The sequence below is a fragment of the Dermacentor andersoni genome, chromosome 1 (assembly GCF_023375885.2).
Source record: "Dermacentor andersoni chromosome 1, qqDerAnde1_hic_scaffold, whole genome shotgun sequence".
In the NCBI taxonomy this organism is placed as follows: Eukaryota; Metazoa; Arthropoda; class Arachnida; order Ixodida; family Ixodidae; genus Dermacentor; species Dermacentor andersoni.
The window spans coordinates 28,592,864-28,611,366 of record NC_092814.1 but is presented as its reverse complement, the minus strand read 5'-3'; the positions used below and the strand labels follow the sequence as shown (position 1 = coordinate 28,611,366).

Below are 18,503 nucleotides of genomic sequence, written 5' to 3'. Positions count from 1 at the left end.
GTTATATTGCGTCGCTACCTTACTGAGAGCAGTCAGCTGTGTAACATTCAAATTTCGGTAAATTGGTTTGGGAACACGCACGAACGCACACACAAACACACACACACAGGCCTTGTGGGTGCGTGTTTGTGTTTGGCTGAGTATAACTATTTAGTGAAGAACAAGAGACTGACACTCAATGACAGCTGCTAATAAATCTTTAAAAGTGATCAGTAACAACCGTGGCGCACAGAAGTGCCTACTTGTTGAATAGACTTGACGGTGAATAAAGAGAAAATCAGACATCCACCCGTTCCCAGCAATTGCTACAAAGGAAACCCATGCGGGTTCTTGGAAAGAGAAGCCTTATAGTTGAAGAAAAATTCGTCCTGGTCCGGTACTCGAACCCGGGACCACCGCCTTTCCGGGGCAGCCGCTCTACCATCTGAGCTAACCAGGCGGCTAGCAGATGGCAGGGCGAAGTCGAATTTGTAAACAACACGAAGCAAAGGCAAGTGTTTGACGTAGTAGTTCTGCGGAAACCCGCAAGGTGGAGAGAAGTAATTAATAAAGGGAAAATCAGACATCCACCCGTTCGTAGCAACTGCTACAAAGGAAACCCATACGGGTTCGAACCGTATGAACCCGTATGGGTTTCCTTTGTAGCAATTGCTGCGAACGGGTGGATGTCTGATTTTCTCTTTATTCATTACTTCTCTCCACCTTGCGGGTTTCCGCAGAACTACTACGTCAAAGACTTGACGGTGCTCCTTAACTTGTCACTGACCGCGGAGAGTGATCCCCCAATTGATAGCCAAGTATAGAAAGCAAACACGGATAAGATCACTGAGCAGGAAAAAGAAATAAAGACTCACCTGATTAGGCGACTACTATTTTCTACATTTCGACTTCATCCTAATCATCATCAGCCTATTTTAAGTTCCCTGCAAGACGAAGGCCTCTCCCTCCGATCTGCAATCAGCCCTGTGCTGCGCCAACCGATTCCAACTGGCGCCTGCGAATTTCTTAATTTCTTCACCCCACCTAGTCATCAACTACAGCTAATTTCCCCGATGCTTTTTTTGCCTTCATTGTATGTTGGCTTTATGTGGTCATAATTAACAAAACTGAGCCCCTCGGTTCCCCTTCTGCTCTCGTTTATTCATAGCGAGGGTCTCGAATCTGGCAGCCTTGATGTCATTAGGTACCATGCGAGGGTTTATTAGTCACGCGCCTACTCAACTAAGATCCCGTGTTACGTGACGGTATCGGGCAAAAAAGGATGTTCGACATCCGCCTACCATGGCTCTGAGTTGCGCTGGCTAACACTCCTAGGGCTTGATCTAGTAAACATAAATACCGAAGTTAGTGGACGAATTGATAGTCGTCGCCGTAGCACAATTGGCAGTGGAACGCACGCGTAATGCGGAGGTGGTGGGTTCGGCTCCCACTGGCGACAACTTATCTTTTCGTCCACTTCCATTTCTCCCCGGTGCTTTCCTTGGCTTCATTGTCTGTTGGCTTTATGTGGTCATGATAAACAAAATCGAGCGCCTTGGTTTCCGTCCTTCTCCCGTTTATATATATATATATATATATCTCCTCGTTAGCTGCTTTTAATTTTTTAAAAACACTTCAAAAACTTTTTTTTAAATTCTATGAGGTTTTACGTCCCAAAACCACAATCTTATGATGAGGCACGCCCTGTGGGGGGACTCCAAATTAATTTTATGCACCTAGGGTTCTTTAACGTGCACTTAAATCCAAGTACACGGGTATTTTTCATTTGACCCCCATCGAAATGCGGCCGCCATGGCCGGGATTTTATCCCACGACCTCATCCTTTCTGTGTATATTGCTTTAGTGCCTTATTGCGCATAAATTTTGCGTATACACTTCTTTATTTGTCCTTTTTCTTGTTGAAATGTCGTTTAACATACGTCGTCGAACACTGCTTGACGCCACTTTGAGTTATTGTTCGTTGCAGAACATCTTTGTCATGCAGTCGTTTTATTTAACCACAAAGCAACAGCCAAGTTATCATTCACACTTTATATCTGCAGGCTTTCATAAGAAACGACCACTAGAATTATTTCAGTTCGTTTTGCATCCAACTGCAATTTGCCCGTGAAAAATTCTGCATCTCATTCTTACGGGGCGGTTACTTCGGGGTCATTCTTTTAAAGAGACGCTGAATGGCACGGCGATTGTCTATGTATCAGAACTTAAATAAAGAAGGAATACATTCTGAGGTGTTAAACAAGAGACAGGCAGTAGCGTGGCGCCTACTTCAGACAACATTCCCAGGTCTGGCAACAGTGAATCACTACGCACCGGCAATTTATTCAGGCAAATGTACATTCTGTAATAACAGGGTGGACTTGAGCTACATGCTCTGGGCCTGCCCGGAGGTCACCATGAAGGTCGAATTCCCGAACGGGAGGGGTGGGGGTTCGGGGGTCCTCTCCTGAGCTCCAGCCCACAAAAACAGGCACTCTTAATCCGGCAGGCCGAAGACGCCGCCAGGGTCCAAGGGATCATGGCCGACATCTAAGTTGGGCACCCCCCTCCTCCCCTGCGAGGGGGAGGGGGACCCTACCGCGAATTCACTGAAGTTTGTTCATCATCATCATCTGACGTTTTACGTGCCGGACCACGATCTGGTTATGAGGCACGCCGTAGACTCCGGGTTAAGCTTTACCACCACCTGAGCTTCTTTAACGTGCGCCTAAGTACACGATCGTTTTTTTTTTTTTTTGTATATGGCTCCCATCGATAGGTGGCCGCCTGAGCCGGGATTGAACCCACGACCTCGAGCTCAGCAGCACAACGCCACAGCCACTATAAGCTACCGCCTCATGCACAAGGATGCATCTGGTAGATATAGATGGGACGCCTCCTTAAAAGAAAGACCGCCAAGCAACCGCGAGCAACCGCGCAGTCGTAATAACCAGATACAGTGCGGTGGCAACGCGTAATGGATGTGTGCGCCTTGCCTCCTTTGAAATAAAAATAAATCAAGAAAGGACATTCTGGGAAAGTATTTATGTAATGACTCATTTTGCTCGATTCTTTCTTCCTTATCGTACACCGTTCAGGGTCTGCCGATCCCGGTGGTGATAAAGGCTGAGCGCTGCTCGAACAACTGACGTAGCGCTAAAAGTATTTCAATTGAATCGTTTCAATATACCGGCCTTGGGGCCGAATTCACAAAGGTTTCAATGCGTAAATTCTGTTTGCTACTGGCGGGTCACTTCCGCTAACATGTCCAATAAACCATGTACCGGTACCTGCACTTACGTACAATTTTAAGTACGCCTTTGTGAATGCAGTCCTGTTGATAGAAATCACAAAACGTTTCCTTCAATAGCGCTTTTCGCCAATGGCCGGCCGGCTTCGCGAATGAATTATATATCCAGCGTCGGGATTGGCTACAACACGCTCTTGCGAATAATTCTAACGTAAGAGCCTTTTGTAATTAGGAACCCTGGATCCACATTCATAAAACGTTTCCCACAGTTTCCTAACTCTGGGACCTCCGATTGCTATCAGCCTCGTTACTCTTCTGATGATGCACGCAAAAAGTCATCATCATCAGCATCGGCCTGTTTTATGTCCACAGCAGGACGAAGGCCTCTCCTTGCGACCTCCAATTACCCCTGTCCTGTGCCAACCGATTCTAACTAGCGCCCGCGAATTTCCTAATCTCGTCGCTCCACCCAGTTCTCTGCCGTACTCGACTGCGTTTCCCTTCTCGTGGTATCCATTCTGTAACCCTAATGGTCCAACGGTTATATAACCGGCGCATTACATGACCTGCCCAGCTCCATTTTTTTTCTCTTGATGTCAATTAGAATATCGTCTATACCCGTTTGCTCTGCGATCCAAACCGCTCTCTCTCACTACCTCTTAACCTTATGCCTAGAAATCTTCGTTCCATCGCTCTTTGCACGGTCCTTAAATTGTTCTCAAGCTTCTTTGTCAGTCTCCAAGTATCTGCCCCATATGTCAGCATTGGTAAAATGCACTGATTGTACACCTTCCTTTTCAATGATAGTGGCAAGCTTCCAGTCAGAATCTGACAATGTCTGCCGTATGCGATCCAACCACTTTTTATTCTTCTATGAATCTCCTTCTCATGATCAGGGTCCCCTGTGAGTAACTGACCTAGGCAAACGTACTCATTCGGACTCTAGAGGCTGACTGACGATCCTGAAATCTTGTTCCCTTGCCCGGTTATTCCTCATTATCTTTGTCTTCTGCATATTAATCTTCAACCCCGCTCTCATACTCTCTGTTAAGGTCCTCAATCATTTGTTGTAACTCGTCTGCATTGTTGCTAAATAGAACAATGTCATCGGCAAACCGAAGGTTGCTGAGATATTCGCCGTCGATCCTTACTCCTAAGCCTCCCCAGTTTAATAGCTTGAATACTTCCAAACACGCAGAGAATAGCATTGGAGAGATTGTGTCTCCCTGTCTGACCCAATTCTTTATAGATACCGTCCTGCTTTTCTTGTGTAGAATTAAGGTAGCTGTGGAACCTCTGTACATATTTTCCAAGGTATTTACGTAAGCGTTCTGTACTACTTGATCACGCAATGCCTCTATGACTGCTGGTATCGCTACTGAATCAAATGCCCTTTCGTAATCTATGAAAGCCATATAGAGAAGCTTATTGCACTCTACGGATTTCCCAATAACCTGTTTAATGACATGGATGTGATCCATTGTAGAGTATCCCTTCCTCAAGCCAGCCTGTTCCCTTGGTTGACTAAAGTCCAGTGTTGCCCTTATTCTATTGGAGATAATTTTGGTAAATATTTTATATAATACTGGGAGTAACCTAATGGGCCTATAATTTTTCAATTCTTTAATGTCTCCCTTTTTGTGGATTAGTATAATGTTTGCATTCTTCCACTTTTTTGGGACTCTTGCAGTCGATAGACACTTCGTATAAAGAGCCGCCAGTTTCCCAAGCAGTATGTCACCTCTATCTTTGATTAAATCGACTGTTACTCCATCTTCTCCTGCCGCTCTTCCTCGTTTTATGTCTTGCAAGGCCCTTCTGATCTCATCGCTAGTTATAGGAGGAGCTTCTGTATCCTGTTCATTACTGTTTCAAATATAGGTATCCTGACTCATCTGGGTACTGTAGAGGTGAGTATAGAATTCTTCCGCTTCTTTTACTATATCTTCGAGATTGCTGATGAGATTACTCCGCTTATCTTTCAGTGCATATATCTTTGTTTGTCCTACTCCAAGATTCTTTCTTACTGATTTCAGGCTGCGTCCATTTTTTACGGCTTCTACGGTCTTTCTCACGCTATAGTTTCGAATATCACTTATTTTCGTCTTGTTGATCAGGGTTGGCAGTTCCGCGAATTCTACCTTCTCTCTTGAGTTGGACACTTTCATTATTTGTCGTTTCTTTATTAGGTCCTTTGTTACTTGGGAGAGCTTGACTGGTTGCCTTGGTGCCTTGCCTCCCACTTCAATTGCTGCCTCTGAAGCCAACCTAGTAAGCTTTCATTCATTAGCTCTATGTCATCATCATCTCTCTGTTCTAAGGCTGCATATTTGTTTGCAAGTAGCAGCCTGAAATCGCCAGGTTTTACCCTTAGTGCTTCTAGGTTTACCTCTAACTTCTTGACCAATTTTACTCTTCCTCCCCTGAAATCGAGGTGAATCCTAGCCCTCACTAACCTATGATCCCTGCACTTTACCCTACCTATCACTTCTACATCCTGCACTATGTTGGGATCAGCAGAAAGTATGAAGTCAATTTCATTTCTTGTTTCCCCATTAGGGCATTTCCAGGTGCACTTTCTGTTGTTACGCCTCCTGAAAAAGGTGTTCATTATTCGAAGCGTGTTCCTTTCTGCGAATTCTACCAGCATCTCTCTTCTAGCGTACCTAGAATCGACGCCGTAGTTGCCAATTGCTTGTTTACCAGCCTGCTTTTTCCACACTTTTGCATTTAAGTTGCCCATTACTACAGTATACTGAGTTTGCACTTTTCTCATCGCTAATTCAACACCTGCATAAAAGTGATCTACTTCCTCATCATCGTGACTGGATGTTGGAGCGTATAGGCTTGTACTACCTCTTATCTATACCGCTTATTAAGTTGGATTAGGACTACAGCTACCTTCTCATTTATGGTGTAGAATTCGTCAATGTTATCCACTATGTCCTTATGGATTAGGAATCCTACCCCATATTGCTTTTGATCTGGGATACTTCTATAGCAGAGGACATGTCTGTTATTCAGCAATGTATAAGCCTCACCAGTTCTTCTAATCTCACTAAGGCCGATGATATCCCAAACAATGTCTGATAGTTCCTTAAAGAGTCCTGCTAAACTAGATTCACGCGAGAGGGTTCGGGTGTTAACCGTTGCAAGGGTCAGTTTCCATTGGCGGCCTGTCCGGATCCAGAGATTCTTAGCACCATCTGCTGCGTTACAGGTCTGACCGCCGCCTTGGTCAGATGCGCCGCAGCTGCTGGGGACTGATGGCTATGGGTTTATTGAAGGCGTCATTTGGGAAGTAGTGGCCGAATACTGCACCAGGGAGGCCAATTCCAGTTCTGGTGAGGGAGTGTCCTTGTTGAAGCTTAGTGGGCCTTCCTAATTTGGTTGTACCTGGATTAGTATAGCCCCACTCGCTCTCGGCATCTTTTACCGGTGACAGGCGTCACTCCAAGCCTGCAGATGTTTACGCAACGCAAAAAGTAAAAAAGAAAAAAAAAGTAATTCAAATTGAACATCTAGTATTTCTGAACATAGTACTAGTATTTTTTCTCGTACCTTTAGATTGTCATCAAATTTAATCTGCTCATTGATACTGTGTGGTGATAAGCTCCAGTATGAAATGATCACCCAGGTTTGTGCAAAATAAGTGAAAGTTTAATTCATGAATATGTAGAAGCAGAGAAACGTAGTGGGTAATAAACTTTTATTTCCCATCAGTACCTCCGTCACATCGACCGAACGGTTGTGCTTTTCTTCACTGGACTTATGTAACATAGCAACATTTTCTAGAGGAAGAAAATGGCAAGACGAAAAAGCGCACACGGAGGGCTTTAACTCAAATCGTGAGACATAGTTCATGGAGACACAATTTCCTGCAGGTGTTATTTAAATTGTTGTTTTTCGTGAATCACAGGCCGCTGAGCTCAGCCTTTGACGAGTCTTCAAAGAAAAGAGAATAAAACTGCAGCCACGTTACTCACCAAATCTGTATGATATGTTGAAACCTGTTCCAGACATACTTGCGTCCGTTTTGAGAACGACTGTAACAAAATTTGTGTCCAGGAGAATAGGTTCGACCGCTCCTTTTCCGCAGAAGGTCTTCTTCCAGTTTCCAAAAGAATACTGCTCGGCAGGATCGAGAACCGGAAATAAAAAAGAAAATAAGAGAAAGATTGATGCAGTCGTTGGGGTATTCTTTATTATTAAATCTCGTACTGTCACCGACACACTTAGCCTCAATACGCAGAACAAGCTTCGGTGGCGCTATTCAACGGATTTTTCAACACACGATTGTGGAAGGAAGATAAACCAAAGCTATGCTGTCGCTATTTCGGCACAGCCGCCGAAAAGCTCAAGCTTATTCTGCAGGGCAAATGGAAACCGATCAAGAGAGAGAGAGAGAGAGAGAGAGAGAGATGCAAATGAGAGAAAAGCAGGTGGGTTAACCAGAGTTAACCAGAGGGGAAGGAGAAGCCGAACAAGGAAACGATGATGATGTTCTCCTCGATTCACCCAGGCACGCTAGCGCATAGACGGCAGCCATAACAAGAACTGCGACACCAAATTCATCCCCACCGACCTTTCTCATTTGTAAAATTGCGCAACCCTTGCCCACCGGAAACAGCACAGCGAGAAGTATTCAACGCACCTGAACAATTCTTTGACCAACCCAGGCATATTAAACATGTACTATATGTTGCCGTACTGGGTACTGGGTGCGCACAATCTGCTTCATTTGTGGACGCTTGTTGTCCAATATGTGTGTCGACTCATCTTTGTGTAGTCACACCCGCTTTTGAGGATTGAGTCTCTGTGTGCGTATTACGCCATCCGTGTATCTTCCCTATCAGCACGCCTGTTGTTGATGATGATGATAATGATAATGATGATTTATTGTGGGATGGATGAATGGATGGATGGAAGGATGGATGGATGGATGGATGGATGGATGGATGGATGGATGGATGGATGGATGGATGGATGCTATGAGCGGTCCCCTTGAAACGGGGCGGTGAGTTGCGCCACAAGGCTCTTGTTGTCATTTTGCCTAATCTCCTACCTATGTTTAAAAAGACAGAAAAACACACACACAAAAAAAGAAAAAAAAAACAGAATTCCCAGCGTCAAGCTTTCTTAACCACTAGAGGGAACTCTGTTTTTGTGCGCCTCTGTTGTCTGTGATCTCCCGATTTTTCTTCCACCAAACTCGCAATCGCCTCTTACAAATCTCTCTAGCGGACATGTTTACTTTCCCCTGCTATCGATGATCCCAAGGGCCTCCAGGAAGCCAGAGGAGCCTAAACCGACCAATGGGTAGATATGTTCACATTCTAATAAAACATGTTCCATCGTTTCCATAGCTTTGCCGCAGCATGCGCATGCTTCTTCTTCCTTGTTGTACGTCGCTTTATAAGTGCACTTTATAACACATCCTGGGGCCCTATGACTTAAAGCTATTCGAATATGTTAATTTCTATTCCAATCTCCTGACGTCAAGTTTGCGTAACCACAGACGCAAGCATCGGGTGGTGATCCGCAGGTTTGTCTGAACAAACCAATGAGACGCTCTCCTCGTTTAAAGGAGGTCGCTTTTGTTTGCTTTAAAAACGAATAACATTGCCTACACTGAGCCGCTTGTCTTATCTAAATGGCTGACAAGAGGAGAGTAGTACACTCAAGTGGAGAGGGATTCGATGGGGCCGAGCCAGTGCACTGAAAATCGATAACCGGATGAAGAGGGTAGTGCCAGAGTCTACGACCGGTCCCCCTTCCCTTAATTAGCTTGAGGTGGCTGGTGGAAAATCGCGGCGGCATGCAACGGGAGGTTAAGAATGCCGCTAAACGGAGCAAAGAAGAGTTGGCAGAGCGAGGTCGTAAACGTGCCGAAAATGCTCGAACACGCTACACGGCCACGCAAGAAGTTTATTGTACGCAAATAAACCCATGCTCTCTGGCAGGTGCAAGTAGCCAGTGCATGAACGAACGGCTGCAGCCATCTTTTATTTTTCCGGAACGGGGCAGCCTGCCGCTATTCAGACAAAAATGCAGTTGTGTTCGGCTTATTAATGTATTTTTAACGCGTACACGTCACTTTGACGCGGTGAGTTGTCGCGGTTTTGTGACGTCGCGTGATAAGCAGGTGAAGTGGGTGCAGCCCGAAAACATTTGACCATTAGTCGAGGGCTAATGGCGAAAAGGCGTCGAATCAGAAATAACCATTTTTCTTTTGTTCGGTCCAATCTTGCATAATCAGTGTGTAGGCGTCCTATCAGATTGAGAGCTATCGCGGTTTTCGTGACGTCGCTTGACAGACAGGCGAAGTGGGGGTGGTTCAAAAAAGATTTTGACCAATCGCCGAGGGCTGATTTGAAAATTGGAATAGAAAAGTCTGGAATAGTTTTACGTTATAGCGTCCCTGGCCTCGCTTCGAAAAGTAAAAAGCTTCCTTTTGCGTTATAAAATGTTTCTTTCCTGATTTCGTCTTTTCCTCCTAAGAAGTTATTCTAAGCAGGCTTCTTTTCCATTGCCGTCATGCATAAGAGTTTCTCAGCCTCTCTGTCTCTGCGTTTGACGTTCTTTGTTGCCATGTTATTTGCTATACGGGTCGCATATTTGCTGTTAAGTTTCCTAGTTCTTTTCTTCCACTGTCAATAAATGTTTTTCGTGTACAAATATCTGAACAATCTAGCAACCCATTTCTTATCTTTATGTTCCTAAGTCTTTGTTCAAAATCAATTTTACCCTGAGCTTCTCTCACTCAAAACTTGTCCAGCCCATATCACACTGCCCGGCTTCATTTGTAGTGTTCGCGTGAGCGCCCAATGCGAGGCGTCCCACTGACCTTCGGTTGCCATCGAGTCCTGACTGTATCCCTGACTGTATCCCTGACTTCAAGCTAACAACCGCATTTCCAAATGCAACTCCTGGAACCACAACACCTTTCCACATACTCCGGAGCATCTCCTTTCAATTGTATCCCCATAACTCCGCTGTGTTGCATTATGGTCGCATTTCTCTTTCCTGTCGCTATTATCGTTTTTCCTATCTCTTCAGATATCTAGCGACTTTGTTTATCCATATACCAAGGTTTTGCATTCTTTTACTTGAGATATTTCCTGGCCCTGGATTAAGACTGTCTGCTCACTGTTTTCATTATATACCATAAAACCTGAATTTTTAACGCTAAATTTTAATCCTAAATTCTCAGCTTCTTGTCCACAGATATCAGCCAGACGTAGCATGTCACTTAGTTTGTAAGCAAGTAACACAATGTTGTCCGCATAAAACAAACCTGGAAGCTGCTGCTCTACTACTGTACCCGACTGTTCGTATGAGCGATTAAACCCGGTACTGCTTCCCTTTAGCGCCCTTTCCATCCTTACCATGCACATCATAAAAAGCAGTGGGGATAAAGGACACCCTTGCCTCAGTCCCTCGTTGATATCAACTTTCCCCTTGCTCCTCATCCCTTCCCATTCAACGCAAACGGTATTTTTTAGGTAAATATCTCTTAAAAGCTGCAGACAATCGTCACTTCGGCCTTCCCCTTCCAAAATATCCCACAAAATGTTGCGGTCTACGTTGTCATACGCTCCCCTTGAACCACCTTGAACCGCAACGCCACCTCGTGTACGTGTTCGGAACTCTGTTCTGACCATATGTAATACTGCAAAAGTTAAGCGCTGTTGTTTACTGCATTCTTGTCATTGATGTAACGAATATATTACAAAATTCCCTTTGAAACACTAATGCCTGCTGATGCAGTCATTTGTATACTCATTCTTTCCTTTTCCTGAAGGGCCACGTGAGCATGTGCCCTAGCAGCTGCGCCTGCGTTCACAGAGCCTTGCCGGCGCCGATCGTGTTCTGGAAACGCGGTATTGACCGTTGACCGATGCCCCGTGTGCTAAAGACTATTTTTTAACGTATCAGCACAAATTGCCGTCACGTTCTCAGAGCAAATAAAAGGAAGACTGAGGTACACACAGGGAGATGGGGACTTGATCAGCCGCGATTGAACAAGGGATATATGAAGGCAAGACTTCGACAAGGGGATTTGCCCTCGTGAAGAAAAGGAACCGTTTTAGAAACGCTGGCTCCATAGACGTCCTTTGTTCGACCACTATTTCACACTGTTTATAGTAATTGACATGTTTTCACTAACGTGCGGTATTAATGTTGCGCTAGCACCACACTATGTGAATATGGGAGTGAGGGGAGTCAAATAAAGCAGGATATAGGCAATGAAGGTCAAGTTACACTTCCCGTCAGCCTTCCATTTGTGTAATCTAAGTGCGACACAATTGCAGGATATGCAACTAAATCTTTTTCAGCCTTGTATTGTAAAAATTGGTACCTAGACGAACTGGCATGAATTTATTTGTGAAGTTGAGCAAATCAAAGCAAAGCTGGTTTGAGAAGCTTCAGAAAGGAATCTAAACCATCTACCAATACATTCGTAAAACACAACCACAATCCTGCCAAAAACTGCAAATATTTACTGGTATGGTTGTTTACTTTATCCAGTTTTGTTGCGATAGCAATTATATGGACACTCCCGGCACATTTCTGCCGTCGCCGTCGCCGTGAGGTTCCGTGTAAAGTCCACGGGCGATAAATCATCGCCGCGCGCCGTATGCTGTATGTGCGTGCGAAAGCGTGCGAGGGTGAGCCCTCGATCGCGGCTCAATTTCGCGCACGCAACAGCGGAAAGCGGGGACCAAGCGCACCGCCTTCCGTTGCGCCCAAGTCTTCGGGGGGAGGGCAGGGAGGGGGAGCGCGTTCTGCTCCAGGCGGAACAGGCGGCCACGTGCGCCCGGCCGGGTCGCTGTATATTGAAAGCCATCTGCGACGGGTATAGAGTATGCGCTGCACTCTCTTTTCAAGACGTAGTTCTCGCTGATGCGAGCGGCTGCACGAAAGTCAATTCACTCGCTGCTGCGGCCGAGTTTCCTGACTGCAGCGTTTTGACATTGAGTTCCCGCGGTCATCGAGTGAAATGTGTTCGTGTTAGCTTGCGCACGCGTGACACCATGCTTGTTAATTTAGTTATACTCGCGGACAACTTTCTGTGGCTATGAAGGGAAAGCTACGAAGGCAAAGCGCAGAAATGAGCGCACTTCTGAAAAGAGTTCCGCGTTTTACTCGAGGTTAGTTTAGGCGGGGGAAGACAAAACATAAACACCTTATTGGCAACAATTAAATAAGACAGAACACACCAGTGAGTGTAAAGGTTCACTTATTTTGCGGCTTTTTCCTTCCGTGTCTTGGGAAACCCGAAACCGTCGCACGTGGAAGCTGCGTCAATTCAGCGTCTGTTCCGAGCAACCAAACGCACTGTCAAACGCTGCCGGACTACTTGGCGCTGTAACACATGTGCAGCAGCCACGCGCCCGTAGCATTCCCTTCACAGCCACAGAAAGCTGTCCGCGAGTATAGTATGCCTATGTTTACAAGTTTACACGGCCGATAAAACTACTATCCTTACTTCGTGTACCTACCCACTAATTTGCTTGGGCAATCGATGCTTCGCCTTTCGCGCCGAACTGCACCCTTTTTCCCCATCAGCAAAGTTACTTGAGCACTTAGAGTTTGAAGATGTAATTAAGCGCAGCGACAACATTACGAGGAACAAAAAACAAAAATTATGGTGAGGCGTGAAAAAGAACATAAAATAGTAATAAAATGTGTTAGGAAATAACTTAGGCAGTGACAGTGGGCAGGCTCTCACCCTCAAGTAATCGTAGGGGCAGTCCGCCCGGTTTGCATCGTCCTCGATGTCGATGGCGTGCTTCTCGATGAGGATGGCAAACTCCTTCGGCGCGAATATGTACCAGCGGCACACAGCAGAGTCGTCGTAGTGGTCGGGGTAATTTGGCGACTGAAAGTGACCCCGGAACTGCGTCAGGAAGCCGCCACACGCTGCGCAGCAATAGAACGCAAAGGGCCATCAACAGCTGTGCCTCTGCCTCATTGGATTGTCACGTTACTCTGAAGAAAGCAGAACGTGCTCTCGGAGAAATAAGGTATGACTCTCCATCAAATCGCTGTGACTCAGTCATCTATATTTTTTACGCTCTCAAAAGATGATTCCGATTCCAGCAAATATTGACTCGTTTGTCCTTTCGCCACGTGAATTGTCCGAATTATTAGAAAACATTGGAAAGGGACCATCTTCAATCGTACCTATTGCAACCATTACCTCTATAGGAATTTAGGGAAGTCACATTACAAGAACTGGTGGATGTTGTTCGCTCTCTGCCTCCTTCAGCGCCAGGTACAGATGGAGTTACCACAGCCGTGATAAAGATTCTGTATGAATTGTCCCCGCAAAAAATTTTGAATATGGTAAATTACTCTTTAAAGAAATGCTCGGATACCTTCAGAATGGAAAATTGCTAAGATAATTCCGATACTTAAAAGAACAGGGAGGTGGGTATAATTTAAATAATACTAGATCAATTTCTCTCACAATAAATTTCGTTAAACTAATATAAAGGCTTTTCAGTGGCCGAATGACGACCTATATTTCTGAAAACTTAATACTTCTGGGTCTGGGTCCTCCATATGGTGTGCGCACGTAGACTTAGAGAGCCCCATAAAACTTGCTCGTCGCCAAAGGGAATATTGAGCAGTAGTGACCCTAGATCTAGCTAAAGCTTATGATTCTGTGGAACATGGCATCGAATGATGATCTACATTCACTTCATCAATCGTTTCAAATCTACTTATGTACTCTTGAAGCTTCGATTGAGAAGGTGCCTAAGTCTCTGAACATCAGTAAAAGTGCCCTTCTTTTCTTTCCTTTAGATGTTCCCGTTCCCATTTCAGTCATGTATCGTCAAGAGTTCATTCCCAGGTGGATTCTCATAAACACTTGGGACTCACGTATGATGGTACACTAAACAAGAAAAGCCGCATTGAAAAAGTCGCGTCTAAGGCAACTCGTGCCGTCGGATTGTTGCGTAAGATCAGTAACCGTCCGTATGGGTTGCGAAGACACGCATTAATTATGATATATAAAATGTAGGGCCAACCCATCATAAAATTTGGGTGCGTCTTGTTTTCCGGTATCCAAGCTTATAACATTAGGCCTATGATTCTATTAGAAAGGGAAGCTCTGCGGCTAGAGTTTCTTTCAAACTTTATCAATCATAGGCTAGCCTTAGACACCGCAAAATACGTATCCCCCTTGATAAGCAGACCCCCTCGACACCACTACCCTCATTCTCTAACACCAATTTTAACAAGGACTGACACGTTTTGGTACTCTTTTTTTCCACAAACAACAGATGACTGGAATAAACTAACTGAAGCATACCCCCAGCGCCCATGATCTGTATATCATTCGTGCAAGCAATCTTGTTATTTCGTGTATTAATCATAGTTATATTGTAATCAAGTTTAAATTTTACTTAATCGTCTACCTTATTACCAAACAATTTGTGTGAAAAACATGTTGCACACTTGTTTCATCTTGTTCTTCTGTGTATATATTCATTTGTATTTTGCTCACCCTGCTTGGGCTTCTTGTCCGCAGTATAGTATAAATAAATAAATAAGAACTTGCAAATATTGTTCTGTATATGAAAGCGCGAATACCATGTTTAAAAAGTAAATTCAGAATTCTAACTGTCCAAACGTACCTAAAAATTTACGATTCTTCTCAAAGAAGATCAATGTATGTTCTCATTAATGAACCGAGTTCATTTTTTAATAATCATTGACCGCGACTACGCACACCTCACATTGTATCTGTACAGGAACAGCTAAAACCATCAACTGTGCGAATTCAACGTATTCAACCAACAGGTCAATCCAAGATGAGCCTCCAGATAGAATTTAGTTTCCCCTCAAATGCTAAACTAATGACATATCAATATTTAAATCACCAATTACTAGATTACCTTTCTCGCCTGGAAATAAGCAATATAATAGCCACTGATGCTTCACTGACTGAAGAGAAGGCTGGCGTATGCATTTTGTCTCCTTCTGTTTTTGTTGATCCTTTTTTATTCGCCCTCCACATTACACGCCTATTTTATAGCAGAATTATTGGCTATTGTTCTAGCGCTGCGCAAGCTTCCCGCGAATCAATCATAAGCAGTCGTAGTTATAGATTCTTTGTCGGTATCTGTGCCACTTTCCTCGGCAACGTATACAACTATCTTAAACGCATTCCAAAAGTTAGTTCCTATATATAAAAAAATAATTTGCTGTGGGTTCCTGGACACCGCGGTTTATACTTAAACTAAATGACAGATTTATTAGCCTGAACGTCTTTAAGTGGACCTTTGATTCCTATTTTACCAGATACAGCTTATGTCACTGCATCGAAGCACAGAAAACTTTGCCTACAAAATGATTTAAGCAAATTATCGTTGATACCATCTCCAGACTTTCACCATTTCGATTTTTGCTCGAATAAACAGTGTTTTCCCTTTTGGCACTTGGAAGTCACGTAAAACAGCTTTCGCTGTCACATCCGTTAATTGAATTCATCGGCGCAAACGTATACCTGAATGTCCTGGAGCAAAGGGATGGAGCTTAAATATATAATAAATAAAACAGGAGATAACACTGACCCTTGTGGTGCCCCGCGTTTCTGCTTATACCAAGACGATGAACATCCGATTTGAAAAGAGTAGAATTCTCTTTCCCTTAAAAATTCTGAAACCCATGCCGTGATGTATTTTGAGAACCTGTAATTCTCTAGTTGCTTTATCAGTATGCCATGCTCCACAGAATCATTAGCTTTAGCTAGATGTAGGGTCACTAATGCTGAATATTCCCTTCGGCGACGAGCAAGTTGTGTGCGACTCTCTAAGTCTACGTGCGCACACCATATTGAGTAACCCAGATCTAAAGCCAATTTGACGGGGCTAAGTATTTAGTTTTGAGAAATGTAGGCTGTAATTCGGCCATTCAAAATTATTTCTGTTAGTCTAACCAAATTGGATGTGAGAGAAATTGGTCTACGATTACCTAAATAATACCCACCTCCCTGTTTTTTTAAATACCGGATTTACCTGAGCAATTTTCCTTTTAGAAGGTATCCGGGCATCTTTTAAAGAGTAATTCACCATATTTAAAAGTTCTTGCGGGGACAATTCATACAGAATCTTTATCACGGCTGTGGTAACTGCATCTGGAACTGGTGCTGATGAAGGCAGAGAGCTGACAACATCCGCCAGTTCCTGCCATGTGACTTGCCTAAATTCCTCTAGAGGTAATGGTTTCAAAAGTTGCGATTGAAGAGAGTCCCTTTCCAATATTTTCTAATAATTCTGACAATTCACGTGGCGAAAAAAACACAAGAGTCAATATTTGCTGGAACCGGAATCATCTTTCGAGAGCGTAAAAATATAAAAAGGCTTTTTTATTTAGATAGGTAAGTGAATTTGTTCATGTCATACTCATCTTTGGCTTCAGCTATCCTGCACTTGAAAGATGCAGCAACAATTTGGTGGTCACTCTAATTGTTTGGACATTCATTACAAAGAAGTTGCGTCCAGGCAGCTTTTCGTTTTCGGTGAGCCCACGTGCATTCTAAATTCCACCATGGACTGAAAGATCTACCTGCGTTGGAGGTTATATTAACAGCTGCATTTTTCAAGGAACGTTTTAAATCTGCACAGAAGCTCATAGCTCTAATATCTTCTTGCATAGCCGTACGGGAAGGCATCGTAGACATCAAGTATTTTTGAAGCTTGTCATAGTTTACAAATGTGGTATTTTTTCTTCTGAAAAAATCACAAGGAAATCAATCTCAAAAATAACAGGAAGGTGGTCGCTGTTTGTAGCACAGTCTATAGTATATTCCACGAGGATATTGTTAGAGACGAACTGCAGAAAATGATATATATTGCCGATTGAGACTGGCCGCGAACAAACATAGCAACTTTTGAATTTAAATAATATAGGTTATGACCAAGAGTCCATTCTCAGAGGCATTTTCCACCTAAATCAGTCTTAAACCCCAAGACTAATGGTGAGAATCAAGGTCACCATCGAGTACTACGCCTTTTCTGGAAAAAACTAATGGGCTGTCTAGATCATGCACTCCTGCTGTGAAAAATAAATTAACTAAAGTAAAAGGGTAGCAGTCTGGGAGTATTATGTCTAATGCTAAAATTTTGCATTCGGCACACAAACAGTGATGCCATATCGTGGCTTTGTGACTATATTCAGCTGAACCCAAAAAAGCAACGCCACCAAGTCTGGTAGGTCGATCCAAACGAAGCAATTGATATTTCTTTAGGAAATAATTTTGACCATTTGAAAGCCAGGTTTCTTGTAAGATAATTATGTATGGGTAAATATTAGAAGAAGTGTATGATAGATCTATAGTATCAGAAACAATCAAAGGGCAATTCCACTGTAAGATTTCAAAAGAGCCTATGTTTAATATAGAACGGTAGCGGAAACTGCCTGTTCCAAAATACTCTCTTTCAGAAAGTCCTTCTTGGAGAGATTCTCATTTTCATATTTTGTTTTAGCTTTTGACTTAGAAGAAAGTTTGTAGGAAGATCTGGTGCATTTCTGATTATAAAGTTCCATGTCTACATCCGGGTAGTCTTCATAATCTTCCGTTAGGAGTTCTGGTTCCGTCTGTTCTACATATGTAGGAGGTCCTGCACAAGGAGAGCCAGCTAATGGATTGGGTGACGATGTTTATTTTTGAGCTAGTTTTAAAGCAGCTGAAACCTGGGATGCAAGAGCTTGGGTAGAGGCTGCACCAGTGAAACTGCGCCAGCTGACTAGGGATGGTCGCTTAACTTTTTTATTCGATTAACGAATAATCATTCTTCATTTTAGTTTTTAATCGAGTAATCGATTTTGACGCAGGGTTTTTCATTGATTAATTGATTAAGCTAAGATTTTCCCGGCACTTTAGAAAGGTTGACACACATTTATCTACTTTTGTAGGACCTTATTTTAATGTCTGAGAAGGGGAAGCAAGTTTGAAATACAAGTGTATAAAGTTTGGTAACGAATAATCTTTAATTTCGTAAAGACTAAATAGAGTTAGTACTAGTCGCCTTTCTAAACATAAACAAGATATGTCATAAAATGGAACTCACAGCAGAAATAAACAAGATACGCATAAGGTACTAGTGAATTCCTATACAGTAAACAAGAAATAATAAAAACGGCAAAATTGAAAGGTGAAGTCCAACTAAAATATGCAAGAAATCGCAATTTTCACAGGGGAAAATAAAACTACTGGTTTAAGATTTTATACCACATGTTCTTTTCTACAGAGCGA

General features: G+C 43.4%; 1 protein-coding gene across 2 annotated transcripts in view; it reads right to left on the bottom strand.

Moving 5' to 3' along the window:
• The window catches only part of LOC126545474 (cubilin-like), a 77,895-nt gene that overhangs the window by 47,455 nt on the left and 11,937 nt on the right, over positions 1–18,503 (bottom strand). For both annotated transcript variants that reach the window (XM_050193358.3, XM_055061264.2), the window contains exons 2-3: positions 12,966–13,156; positions 7,216–7,357 (exon numbers count right to left, since the gene is read on the bottom strand). In XM_050193358.3, the coding sequence (XP_050049315.1) occupies positions 7,216–7,357; positions 12,966–13,156 (333 nt within the window). The remainder of the gene's footprint in view (positions 1–7,215; positions 7,358–12,965; positions 13,157–18,503) is intronic.